Genomic DNA, 14,637 nt, shown 5'->3' on the forward strand with positions numbered 1-14,637 from the left:
TCATTGTTGTGTGCACACTATAATTTCAGTAAATGAGAATGAGAAGAGTGGAGGGAACGAAAAGTGGTTAAAGAGAGAAAGGAAAACCTAGAAAGCACGGAGCGATGACATGACATTAAAGACAAAAGTGGAGGACGGATGAAAGGATTGAGTGTGATCTCACTACAGTATATTCTTCTGTAGGCTTGCCCTTGGCAGCCTATGGAATTCAAGTCATGTTTCATCGCTTTCTCTCTCTCTCTCTCTCTCTCTCTCTCTCTCGCTCTCTCTCTCTCAGACACACACGCACACACCCTTTTTTTTCTGTCAAACAGCTCTGGCTAGCTTTGAACAGCTTCCAGTGCCTGAGGTCAAAAGAGCACACTTCAAACAGAAAAAATGATCATCCCCTTCGCTTATACAAGCTACTGTGATGCATATAAACACACAACTACACGGATACACTCATAAGAAAAATTCCCCAAAAGGTAAGTGTTTCAATTGAATTCCAAAATGAGCTTTTGTACATTCACGTCACTGTCAAAGGAAATGTTACCTGGCACGGCAACTGCTGGATTCTCGCAATGTCATAAGATCATGCGAGAATTGCAGGATCACATCTCACACGAAAATACATCTCGTCAGGCTGAAAGTAATGCGTTTGTGGCCGGCAAGCCAGACCGGCCAATCAGTGTCCTGTGGGAAGCTACTGGCAGCTTGGCGTGGTTTAGGTGTGATTGACGCGACACAGAGAGCCAACTGTTTGTTCAAAACAACAATTGATCATCAGTTATATCAGAACTGGAGTGTATTTTTTCATTGAAAGAACAGCAAAGAATGGCACTGAAGGATTTTCTCGATGGAAAAGATGTTTACGCTCTTCTCCTGACTGGCTTCGGCAAGAGTTTGATTGACAGCAAACCATCTGGCGGGTCAGGTTAAGGAAAATGAGCATCGTCATTACAATTGAATAGTTCCATATTTTGCAAAATACGTTTATTCAGTTTCTTGCCATGAGTTAGTTGGGGAGATTGATACCACCCTCATGTGTGTATGGTAAATTTTAAGCTACAGCCAGCAGTCGGTTAGCTTAGCTTAGCACACAGAGCAAGACCAGCTGTTTCCCTGTTTCCAGTCTTTATGCTAAGCTAAGATAACCAGCTGCTGGTGGTAGCTTCATATTTACCATAAAGACATGACAGTAGTGTTGATTTGTTTTCTTTTAATCTAACTCTCAGCAAGTAAGCCAATCAACATGCTATTTCTCAAAATGTCAAACTATTCTTTTAATATCCATTTACTAAATTTAAAAATCTTATTGATACAATTTTTATGTAGACCAATATTATTATTTTTTTTAAATTCTACATCTACAGAGCCAATAGCAAGGTGCCAAGTAAAAGTATGGCTTTTCCCGAAAAATATTATGATTGTGAATTAATCATTTTCAAAATTTTGGAGCGTCCAACATGAATGTTTTATTTATCTCTGTGGAAGATATTTGACTTTTGATTCACACTTCTAACAAGGCTTGTTAGCCAATAATAAAACAACGTTGGTATCATGTGGTGTCTCTGGGTCGTCAGTTAGTGTGTAAAAAACAGATGGATGGTAAGTGCCTGGCAATGACTTGTTGTGAAGTAAATGCAATGGAACGGGGGGAGGGAGAATGCGAAATATAGTGACTGAATGTTATCAATGTTATCAATAGCACTAATGTTTCTATGTGATATAGGCAAGTCATGCATTTCAAAGTCAATCTGACACCCAGTCCAGACTTGAAATCCACACAGGAAAACATATACAGTAAGTAGCCTATACAGTGAACCATACAGTAGTAGCTGAGGAACATATCACAGGAATAACCTGTTTGCTCAGGCAGATTCTCGATATAGGGGGATCGATTGTTTCCGCTCTCCAGTTTCCTCTCATTGCTTTCTGTTTGCGCCATTAATGTAAATCAATTGACAAACATGGCTATAGATGCAAGGTATGATATATTATTGATGGCTTGTTCATGGGGGACTTCATAACATGCAGTCAAAAAGAAGCCTGCTGTACTAAATGAACATTGCTTTTAGTGCTGCAAATGGTAAATTGTTGTCCACGTTGCTGATGACAGGGTTTTGTGTGAGAGGCCGTCAGGGCCACAGAGAAGAATAATGGAGAGAAAGCCAGCTTCATTCTTTATTCCTTTTTTTCTGCTCCTTTTTTCTCTTGTCTCTTATTAACATGCTTGCAGCTGACACGGCTCCCCCCGCTCGCTCCACTCCACTCCTCACGACATGGTCTGGGGTGGATAGTATAAGTAATGCTGCTGTTTGAGCTTGGGAAGGGAAGCGAGGATAGAGAGGGATCTTGGGACGCTGAGATTTGATTTGATAATGTATGGATGTGGATGTGTGAGTGTGTGTGTCTCCATTTGCTGGCATAAACAAATGCACACCTCCACTTAGGCAACTCTGAAGGCCTGTGTGTGTGTGTGTGACGTGGAAGATCTGAGCCTATACTTGCCAACCTTGAAACCTGAAAAATAGGGAGGATTTTGGAACCAAAGCGAGGGGTCTGGTGGACCTCCCCCAGAAAAATTTGAGTTTCAGAGACTTTGTTTCCTGCATTCTGGTGACTTTTAAAGAGTGAAAATTGCAAAAAAAAAATCAGAAAGTACACTGCAACAGCAGTTTTATGTTAAAGGGACTACTGTATGTTCTATGTAAGAATCAGAAATTGCTTGTTAATAATGACACCTGTGGCCATTAAGTCAACGGAAGTCAGCGTCCTCTTGCTCGCACTCGCGCTTGTGCTCGCTCTACATAGACATGAACGAGCATTGATCAACACAGTGAGGCAACACACGTCAGCTAAAACCACAATATCACTCTATATTTCACCTGCTTGGCAGTAATGTTAGCTGACCAGACGAAAATCTCTCCATGAATCGATACTGATTCTGTGTTTCCTGCTTAAGCCTCCCGGCCGTGGTCAAAAGGCTGAGGAGCAGAGACTCTGGCCCTGGAGACCAAAGCTACGGTCTACCCTGTGTCTTCACTAGATACAAGCTTCACTAGATATAACTTTGCGGTTTTGGTGCTTCCGTGTAGTTTGTGTTGGAACAGCGTAGCCACACGCGAGCTTGCATGGGACACCGACCCGCAATGATTTATAAGAGTGTAAGTGTAAGAAGTAACAAGCAGTACCTTTAAATACTTCTAATTTGATTTTAATTGGAACGAATACAGAGTAATTTGCCCCTCTAGTATGAACATCTGTCATAAATCGGGAGAAATGCGGGAGAATTGTGACTTCGAGAAGGAAATGAAAAACGTAAGTCTCCCGGAAAAATTGGGAGGGTTGGCAAGTATGCCAGTGTCCTACCTTGTGTCAAACACTCACAAACATGCTCACACTCACTTTTAATTTATCTAAATAGCTACTTTTTTTATCTTCTAGAGAAGTTCTACATTTTGGGAAATGCCGAGGGTTAGGTTAGAATGACGATATCACTCTCACATCATGTGGTAGGCCTAAATATACTGTAAAGCTGGATCCAGCAGTTGGTTAGCTAAGCTTTGCATAAAGACAATCTTAGAATAACCCCCTTTATTACACGGCTTTGTTGAATACTCGATTCTTATTGGTCAATCACTGCATTCTACGGCTATGCTATGTGCTACGGGCACAGTTCTGATGTCAGACTCTGGCGGACCGTTTTTGTGTCAAATTACAAATGGGGGAGTTGAAGGGAGCCACAATGTCCATCACAAATGAATGTCCATAAATCTGTTTAGAAGTCATAGAAAACAGACGCTCCTTTAAATTCTATAACTTTTTTTTTTTCAGTATGAAAGTAATCCAGTGGTAGCTGGCTTTACATCCAGGTATATTGCAAAACTACTAATAGCTAATTTGGCATAAGCCTACTTTTAATGGTGCCAATTTGCCAAAGTGTAAACAAATATTGGCTAAAAAGAGTCGATCGGCGGTGTTGGGTGGCACAGTTGTCTCAAGGGGTAGCCCACAGAATCAGACTTTGAAGACCCTGCTTTATTACAAAATACTCCGAATAATCATTCATTCAGTGAAGCAGCAAATGCAGCAGTTAGACATAAATTGTGACACTTTTTAGACATTTCCTCTCTCCCTGAGTTCTCAAAAGGTGTTTTCACTGCTTTTGTGCCACTTTGCACACTTTTGCTGGCCAGCCGAGCCGCATCCTTGGAGAGCAGCTACAGTCTGATAATCATACTCAACACTGAGTTGTGACGCTCCATGAGGTTCAATCTACAGGTTTTGTATTTTGAGTTCTTACAGTATACCTGAGGGTTAGAGGCAGTTGTAAGTTTCTCTGCCTTTCATTTCCTTCACAACCCCTCTCTGGGGGCTTTTAGTCAACCCGCTAAAGGCTCCAGTTGTTTCTGCTGTCATCCAACCTGTGCCCCAGACTAACAAGCAGCAAACAGTCCAGGTTGAGTTCAAATGAGCGATGTGCGTACAAGCTACAACACTGCCAAGCCTAAAACACATGGAACGAGCGCCAAATTGTTTGTGTGGAAATATTTTCTCTCCTCCTTTTCCTTTTAAAGGATTTCAGACGACACTGCTAAAGATCCTAAGAATAGTTATAGGTAGATCTGACAGTAGTGACTGTAACTGAGCATCATCACCTTCATCACGACGGTGATAACGGTGATGCTGGTGGCGTTGGTGTTTCTGATGAATCACTCAATCTTTGTTGCATCCTCAGGTGATGTAGGCGTTTAACACTATCAAATAAAAATACACAAGAAGTGTTGGAGACAGGACAACAACATACTGTACATGGTTTCATTTTGACGTTATTGGGTTTGAGCAAATGAAAGCTAAATGAGCAGCAGTGGAAGGTAGACAGAGTCATTGTTGTCACAGTGAGGCAGACTCCAGGCCAGCTAATCCTTTTCAGTTGTGACTGAAACATCAAATGAGGGAGAACTAGTGGCTGGTGTGTGTGATCAGTCTCATCCTAACCAGACGTGGGCATATGCTCCACTGTAGGTCGCTGTGTAGTGATAGAGGGATCATTCAATAAGGCGAAACTGTCTCTATCCTCACCTCCTGTTAGCACATTCTCAGTGCCCTCATTCCTTCTTCTTCTTTTTCTCTGTTTCTCCCTCTGTCATAGTGACTGATTGCCTGCATACCTCTGGCAGTGATAGTATTGCTACATTCCCTCACCACCCAGAAACCCAGGGGCAGTTAGGGTAAAAAATGACCACTCCACATGTGTTATAGCATGCTGACATGTTTAGAGGGGATGCTCTGATTAACAATGAGGGCAGCTGACTCGAACACACCAGGCAGCCCAGATTAAACAGGCAAAAGTGCAAACACACCACTAGCACGACACAGCGGCACGCACTGCAGCCACTGGCCAACATGCTGGCACATTAGCATAACACAACATGTACAGACAGAGAAGTGTTTATACACGGATACATCACACTGTCGGCCACAGCAAAAAACAGATCAATCTTCAAACAAATTAGTTATATACACTAGGGGTGGGAAGATGAACTGATATGTGTAAAAAAAATAAAAACTCCTACCCAAATTCTGCATGAAATTTGTGTGAAACCAATAGTCAACATTTGACTTATTTTAATTAGCTTTTTTTTAACTTAACTAACGTAACCAACAATTTTTTTTTCTGGCCACTGCCCTGGCCTTTGCGGTGATCTTAAGGTACATTCCAGTGAAGAGCAGAGCACAGAAGTGTATGGAAGATTTAAGATTTATGAAATAAAGTGAAATATAATACACAGTGTTATATGTGTTTCCTTTTCATTAGGGCAGTCAAAGTTAACGCAAATTCATTTTAACGCCACTACTTTTTTTAACGCATTAACGCAATCGATATTTGGTATTTATTACACGGCTGTGTTTAATACTCAATTCTAATTAGTCAATCACGGCGTTCTGCGGTCTGTTATTTTTTTATAGCAGACCGTTGCTATGTACAGTATAGCAGACCGGAGTCTGGCGGACCGTTTTTGTGTCAAATTATGGATTTCTTAAGTAAGTAGCCGTGTAATAAGCGGGATAATATACAGCTAGCGGGTCATTGTTGTGAAAGAAACCCCTTCAGGGCGATGAGAGACCCCTCCGCTCGCTGTAAATGATCCCTTACATATTATAACTGGCTCAGTTAGCTAGAGTGAAAATACTGGCATAATATGAAACAAGAAAACCTAAGAAATCCACTGGTACCAACCAGGTCATATTAGGAGGTGGAGGAGGAAAAGGAGGCTAAATACTGATCCTAACTTATGCTAAACTTTGGCAAGGAAAAACTGCCATGGCCCTTGACCTCTGACCTCCAGATTTGTGAATGTAAATGGGTTCTATGGGTACCCACGAGTCTCCCCTTTACAGACATGCCCACTTTATGATAATCACATACAGTTTGGGGAAAGTCATAGTCAAGTCAGCACACTGACACACTGACAGCTGTTGTTGCCTGTTGGGCTGCAGTTTGCCATGTTTTGATTTGAGCATATTTTTTATGCTAAATGCAATACCTGTGAGGGTTTCTGGACAATATTTGTCGTTGTTTTGTGTTGTTAATTGATTTCTAATAATAAATATATGCATACATTTGCATAAAGCAGCATATTGCCCACTCCCATGTTGATAAGAATATTAAATTGCTGACAAATCTCCTTTTAAGGTACATTTTGAATGGATAAAAATGTGCAATTCATTTGAGATTAATTGTGATTAACTATGGACAATCGTGTGATTAATCACAATTAAATATTTTAATTGATTGACAGCCCTACTTTTTATGTATGCATTTACTATGTGCAATAATGAAAAACAATTCATACAGTTATTAAAGACAGAAAGCTTAATAGAATGGAAATTGTTCATTTTAAATACTGGTTTTGCTCTTGGCAAATAATTAATGTTTTAAAGCAGAACGTTTTCTGAGATCTTTAAAATACTCATCTCACTGCTAGATAATCATAAAAAATTACTTTGACATTCCCCCAAAATGAAAATCAAGGAAATAACTGTATTATTTCTCTCCCAATTCTACTATTACAAAATTTTAAATAAAAAAAATCTAATCCTAGCTAAATTGAATTGTATAGAATCGGCTTTGAATATTATGTATTGTATCGTTACAAATTCACCTGTGTTGTTTGTTTGTAAGTGAACTACACATACAGAATCATCTGAGGTTGAGATGCACACACACCTAATAAACACACACATACCTGAACACACACTCACACAATCAGAGAAAATCACATGTGCAGGAATGTTGAGAAAGAAGCATGACGTGCTGCCCTGCAGAGTTGTGAAACCAACGTAATGCAGCCTGCTCCATCAAGAGAATCAATAGCTATCCAATTAATGTAATGCTGATGAATCGGTAGCCACTGCAGATCACCAGGCTAGATTAAGTCCTTCTTCTTCTTGTCACTGATGCTATCACTCTATCAAGAGCTCTACTTCGATACCACGGCCCGATACTGTGTATTCTGTTACCTGTAATGAGATCGAGAAGGAGAGAAGCATACCTGAGTGAGAACCTGAGAGTGTAATGAGAGTCAGCAAGGATCGTTTTTCTAACTGTTGGCTACTGTTTCCTTTGTGTTCTCATAGAAAGGAAAGTTCCAGGATCACATCAGGGCATTGAGGAGGAAAAACACTCCTGGTAACCTGTGACCAAAGGTCTGATGAAGTACACATCACGTGGGGGCTTCGAGCGACAGTCCCACCCAAAGGTGCCTGAATAAAAGCACTGACAGAAATTTCACTTTAAGATATCTTGGGCGTGGGGCTTTAGAGTTTGAGAGTTTGGGGTGCTGCTGTACACAAATCCAGTGGTTGAAGAAGTATTCAGATACTTTACTTAAGTTAAAATACCAATACAGCAATGTAAAATATTGTTATATATGACATCATGAGATTATTGATACTGAAGCACCACTGTGTAGGCAGCATGTTACTGTTTTAGCTGCTGGAGGTGGAGCAAAATACTGTTTTATACACAGGGACAGCAGATATATCTGAGGGGTCGAGAGATGATTAAATTGGCAGTAAGCAGAATATTTTTGGCATCATTGGGCAAAAATGACATAATAACCTTTCAGCATATTGTAATTCAAGTGTTCTGAGAAATAGACTTCTGCACCTCATCATGGCTCTGTTTTCAGGCTTTAGAAAATCCAACCCGTGACGGGAGACTTTGACCAATCACAGGTCATTTAATTGAGAGAGCGTTCCTAGGCAAGAAATAGGCATTAACGTAACATAATATTGATTCATATTTGATCAGCGCAGCCTCGTTTCACCGTTTGCAAGTGATTGACAGCTGGCTCTCATAGATGGCAGCTGGAGAGCAGGCCTCGGATCAGCTCTTACTGCTTGTTTTCCTCCAGCATGTGAAATCTTGCAGATGCCGTTAGGAGCACCGGAGGACACCGGAGGACACAGAGGCACAGGATTTTTTTCAGGTTACCTGTTTCATGTACTACTGTTTTATAAAAATAACTTTTTTTAATCATATTTGCTCCAATCTCGCTGACTTCAGCTTTAATAGAGGAAAGGAGGAAAAAAACAAAGTTTTGTTATGCAAATCTGTTTTAAGTTTTTGGACTTTTTTTTCTAATCTTAGATTTTTGGTGAGATATTGGATCATTTGAAAATGTATTGATTATTTATTGAAGTTTAGAGGGAAAAATCTCTATTTATATGGAGCTGTTAACAACGCATAGACATCTGAAATGTGACCCCTGACTACACACTGCGTTTTGTAAAACATCAGACCCCAAAAAGGTCGGAAACAACGGGTTTAGTCTTTAACAAAGTGTTGTAGTTCAAAAGCTTTTTATATTATCCATTGTGTAAAATCTTCGTCTTTAAGATGACTTATAACTAAAGCTGTCAAATAAATGTAGTGGAGTAGAAAGTACAACATTTCCCTATGAAATAGTAGAGCGGAAGTATAAAGTAGCATAAAAATGAAATACTCAAGTAAAGTACAAGTACCTCAAAAATGTACTTAAGTACAGTACTTGAGTAAATGTACTTAGTTACTTTCCACCACTGCACAAATCACATTTACGTGGTGAAAATAACAGAAATGGACTCCCCATCTCTTTTCATGTGATTTGTAATGATCTAAGCAGACTGGAATGTAGCAGGAACACTGTACGTAACACTGATCCGAGATATGATGAACAGGTCAAGAGTATTTTCTCAGCATTGCCTTCTTTAGCTGAGAAATCTCTCCAGAATGAGATCATACATCTCTCTTGGTGAAGTACGGAAACTTCTCTGCATTTTTAGATCTCCTCTTTTGGGTGATGGCAGCTCCCTTCATTCCTGCATCAGTAAAGAGCTCCTCACATCTTTGAGGCTTGTACAAAATGCAGCAGCAAAGCTTTCAGCCAAAAGCTGAGACACAAATTGAGTGTTGAGTGTTTTTCGAGCGGTTGCTTGATAGTTTTGGAACAGTCTTCTTAAAGATACCTGGCCCCAGAGAGGGAAAGAGAGGGGAATGGAGGCTTGTGATGGGTTGCTTATTATATTTCCATTTATTTCTCTAAGTGGATTTAAATAGGCCAGCACCACCGTGCAGTACACTTACTGACATTAGCTGAAATTTGAATCTAATTCCTTCCATAAAGAAACACATTTGAATAAATTTAAGTAAGTAAGAAATAGGGGCTGAATCCAGTAGAGGAGGGTCATAACATGAATCTTGAAATAGATGGGATCGAACTGGGATGAAAAGAAGAAATTCAAATTAATGAGAGAACTGGACAAACTGAGAGGACTGGGACGGCAGTCTGTGCTGCCCACCTGATAGCCTGCAGTATGATTCCCTTTATGCTGAGAGGGATTTTGAAGTCAGCAGGGAGCCTTGTTGATAAGCTGTGAACCTGCTTTGAATATGAATTATTTCGCCCTGAGCAGCGTTTACTACGCTGGCTCATTGGATTGATCTCGCCCATTGAAGGGTGCAGTTTTGAATATTTTACATCAACAGTACCCATTTGGATTCTGTAAATCAGACGCTCATCATTACAAAGACTGAGGTTACTTGTGATAATTTATCAGAATGCTGCTATTGTAGCTCCAGCACCCAGTCTAGTTTTATCCAGTTTAAACACAGCAATAGCCAACCCACTCTCCAGATTAAAACATCAATATTGGATAATTCTTTAAACTCAGGATTTTGTCCAATTATAATATAGTAAAAACCATAATTCATAAAGGCAGTGGCGTTTAAGTTTCCAAGAAAGTATTGTGACTGAGCCAAGGAGGAGTTCAGTCCAGCTCTGTTTTCCACGCCCCATTCAGTAATACTCAGGAGTATGCAGTCCTGCTCTACATCCTTCAACAATCTCTAATCAAACATGCCAGGACAGCATGCATACAGGAAGTATGTTGGGAAATTCCCACTGGCTGCTGGCTACATTGAACATTGAAACAGGAGTTGCATACTCTAATCATTCCTACTGACCATTAACACATTTCTTCCTATTACGCTTCCAATGTACACAAAATATATAAAACTACATTTATTTAAACCTAATATGAAGCTTCAGCTGTCAAGTGGGTATCTTCCAAAGGTAGTCTTTTTTTTACATTTTTTATTTAGGACAAATGCAAAATGGAATATGTGTACAAAGAAATGGAGGGCACACATTTTAACATTTTTACTCTTTACCTCACCCATCCCTTCAACATCCAAAGCTGGAATTGCATGCTGGTTGCATTTCAGTTGGCACACCAAAAATTGCAGTTTCAGGTGACTGGATTATGATTCTGTTAAGCACTCTGGGAAATGTGGTGAAGAATTACTCCCAGAATCTTACAAGTTTAGGACAAGACCAGTACATACAGTATGTGTGTAGAAGGGAAAACGGGTGATTAAAATGGGGTTACTAGAAGTATGGAAGACCAGTTAAACTTTTGTTTAATTTGGGCCCAGATCTTAAATGTGTGAACGGCAACTAAATTCAGTGAATATTTTGTTGGCCAACAGGAAGTTGGGCAACATACCAAAGCTTGGAGGGCTGATGACGTGCAGGATTCTGCTTTGAGATGGTACCAACTATCCTGTCGTTCACTGAAGCACAATGGTTAGCTGCCCGGTAATAACATAAGAGGTTTGGAAGAGCGAGTCCACCACAGCTCTGTTTCCTCTGGAATATTGAGCTACCCAAACACTGTTTCAGCCAATTGAAATGGTAGATCAGATTGTTTGATTGTTAAGGCTAGCTGACTTTTTGGAAAACATTCACTTTTCTGGATATTCAATTTGTAAGATGGGATCTACCATTTTTCATCAATATAATAGCATCTATCATCTCAAAGAGTGTTTAAGGGGCCTATATCTAGGGTTGGATATATGGAGCCTCATGTTTTGAGCAGTATTTCTTTACCTTTTCAGCCCAACACTACTGACAACTTTTCATCCCTGAAGTTCCAAAACCCCTTTAAGGAAAATAGCACTCACAAGTTCTTTGAATTAGATATGACAGTACAAACAACAAAGACTACAAAAATCACAAAACACAAAATCCCACAAGACAAAATAGTACATTTTCTTTTCCATCTGTCGATCTCTCAGACTCGTTTTTCTAAGATCTTCACCTGCTCATCCAGATGAACAATTTTAGCAGCCTTACACGGCCTGGTGCTCAATAGGAGGCAGATGCACCCCAGGCTCAACAGTCTAAATACCATGGTTTTTGTGTCGACACTGTGGTCATTCAGGATGAGTCCAAAACAGGCCAATGCCACTCCCACTTTCAGCAGCCACCACAAGCACCTCAGGAAGAAGGTGACCAATAGAAAGGCAAGAGTGATCACCCCATAGCATATGAGTAGCAGAAAAACCCACTGAGCGACAATGATGACCCCTTCTGGTGTCACTGGATTGACAGGAAGGCCAACTGTGGAGACATGGGAGGTGTACATATAATTAGCCGGAATGTAAAAGAGATTTACTAAAGTAAAAAGGTGCAAGATTGTGATCTACAGTAAATCATTAACCAAAATCTACTGACATGCAGTGAAGCTGGGGGTTTTAGGGTCCTTTGGGCCCCGGGGCAATTATCCATTTGTCCTGAATGGCAATGCCGCCTCGAGACCAAATGTACCTTTTGATCCACCATAAAGGTATAAAGAAACTTGAAAAGTCACTCAATTCAGTTAAGTCAGTTAAGCACACTGTTTGTGGAGGGAAAAATGGCCCACTGCAACAGATATGTGGTCTCGATCCCATTAAGCAGTTGAGCTTGTGGCGTGTCTATGTAGAACACAGTGGGACTGAGCTAGCAACACAAAGGAATGCCATGCTGGTGCTTACGTAATACTTATATATTATAGATAGGGCTGTTAAAGCTAATGCGTTAACGCAAGTTCGTTTTAACGCCACTAATTTCTTTAATGCATTAATGCAATTGATCTTTCAGAGGTTGTAGCGGGCTCAGTTTTAAAGCTAGAGTGGAGATATTGGTATCATATGAAACTAGAAAAACCAAAGGAATCAACTGGTAGCAACCATTGACAGAAATGACATACTAGCTTGTCGCGAAGGAGGTTAAATATCGCTCCAAATTTTGGCGAGGAAAAACTGGCATGGCCATTTTCAAAGGGGTCCCTTGACCTCTGACCTCAAGATATGTGAATGAAAATGGGTTCTATGGGTACCCACGAGTCTCCCCTTTACATACATGCCCACTTTATGATAATCACATGCAGTTTCGGGGCAAGTCATAGTCAAGTCAACACACTGACACACTGACAGCTGTTGTTGCCTGTTGGGCTTGAATTTGCCATGTTATGATTTGAGCATATTTTTTATGCCAAATGCAGTACCTGTGAGGGTTTCTGGACAATATTTGTCATTGTTTTGTGTTTTTAAATGATTTCCAATAATAAATATATCTATACGTTTGCAAAAAGCAAGCATATTTGCCCACTCCCATGTTGATAAGAGTATTAATTACTTGACAAATCTCCCTTTAAGGTACATTTTGAACAGATGAAAAATGTGCGATTAATCACGATTAACTATGGATAATCATGCGATTAATTGTGATTAAATATTTTAATCAATTGACAGCCCTAATTATAGGTATTTATATTACATAATTATGATGTATAATGATATACATCACATTTCCACTATTTGTGTCATTTGAGCTTATTGTCATTTTGAATGGTTGGGGTACAAATGTTGACTTGCAAGAAATGTACTTTACCTGTGAACTGCATCTGTTATGATAGAAAATTGACGCATTCTCTAAGAGGAATAATTTCTAATGAACGACATAATAAATTATATTTACCTTGGATTCCAATAGCCTGCAGGAAGTGTGTGACATACTGTAAGAGCACGTTCAGAGCACCGGCCACATTTCCTGCCACAACATCGAGAACCCAAAAGAAAGCCTGGAAGACGGTCTGGAGGGTCTGGGTGCACAGACATGAAAACATGATTTAATGGAGATGGCTCATACATACTCTACAAGGCTGGGATCACATTGCTTCACCTTTAGGATTATTAGATTATACTGAACCTGAACCAGGAAGTAACTCGTCATTATTTCCCATCTTTTCACTTTCCTTTTACACTGAAATAGCTAGCTCTACCCAGACCTGTACTGTACATATAATACCATGTGTGTCCGTATGTAGCCTCACAGCACCACAGACACATATTTCAACATTCTATGGAAAATATATCAAGGCAAGTCACATTAAAAAACAAAATATATGTTTGTGATAGTATGACATATCCTAGGATAAGACACATTGAAACATACCTTGGTTTTTCTATGATTACAGTCAACTGTGCAAACTTTAAAAAGTGCAAAGGCATATGGAACATATGAGATTTATTCACTACCCATATTGTAAAAGTATTTACATATATGTATTTTTTTCTTTTTGTGGTTTGCATACTGTATATTTTAATCTAATACATAAAATTGTTTAGAATATCTGCTTTAAACAATTTCTGTGTAAAAATTAGCCTATATCCATTTCTCACCTGTTTAAAGGCAAGTGCCCTCTGCTTACGTTCCTCATCTTCTGCCTTCTCGTCCTCAAACAATACGAACAGTACAGTAACTATAAGACCACTCAAGACGGTAAAAAACAGAATAGCAACGTCTGATTGTTTAACATGTGCAGTCACGTTAGAATCCATTATGATGATAAACTTTGCTCACAAATAATTTATATAACAAGATATTCCTCTCAATATAAAAGTAAATGATCACACAGGCTGAATCGCAAAGTTGAGTTGCAGTTGTAAAAACTCTTCAAGTTTGACAACATGAGAGAGCAAAGAATGACAGCGATTAACTTCCTCAAGGGGAGGAGCTGATTTCAGGTCCTCCACCCAGTCATTTTCTCCACCTCTCTGTGGAGGAAAGCTGAGGGCTGGATATTCACTTAATTCACACAAAGCTGAGTGTGTTGTGTAGTAGTTTGATTTGAGCCGTCTGCCAAGACTAGTTGTATTCCACATCAGTCACAGCAAATCCATGTAAACAGATGTATGAGCATAAGGCCCCCTGATATGTCACACTGCAGGCACCTTGGACCATAGAGGGGTATAAAACATATCAACTCCAATTGGGGCGA

The 14,637-nt window shown here is 39.8% G+C and overlaps 1 protein-coding gene across 1 annotated transcript; it reads right to left on the reverse strand.

Annotated features, from left to right (window-relative positions):
• Positions 1-10,605: 10,605 nt before the first annotated feature.
• LOC119487596 lies at positions 10,606-14,378 on the reverse strand. The gene is made up of 3 exons (XM_037768624.1): positions 14,039-14,378; positions 13,335-13,449; positions 10,606-11,933 (listed from the first exon to the last, which is right to left on the reverse strand). Exons 1-3 carry the CDS (start codon positions 14,195-14,197, stop codon positions 11,605-11,607), a joined length of 603 nt encoding a protein of 200 aa, XP_037624552.1. The 5' UTR covers positions 14,198-14,378; the 3' UTR covers positions 10,606-11,604.
• Positions 14,379-14,637: the final 259 nt, after the last annotated feature.

This window comes from Sebastes umbrosus, chromosome 4 (genome assembly GCF_015220745.1).
Source record: "Sebastes umbrosus isolate fSebUmb1 chromosome 4, fSebUmb1.pri, whole genome shotgun sequence".
Lineage (NCBI taxonomy): Eukaryota > Metazoa > Chordata > Actinopteri > Perciformes > Sebastidae > Sebastes > Sebastes umbrosus.

Excerpts from the sequence above, each read along its gene's own strand:
- LOC119487596 (XM_037768624.1), bottom strand. The coding sequence starts at position 14,197 with ATGGATTCTAACGTGACTGCACATGTTAAACAATCAGACGTTGCTATT. Across the intron at positions 13,450-14,038 it reads GGGCACTTGCCTTTAAACAG|ACCGTCTTCCAGGCTTTCTT; the intron begins GTGAGAAATGGA and ends CAGACCCTCCAG. Across the intron at positions 11,934-13,334 it reads GCAGGCTATTGGAATCCAAG|TTGGCCTTCCTGTCAATCCA; the intron begins GTAAATATAATT and ends ATGTCTCCACAG.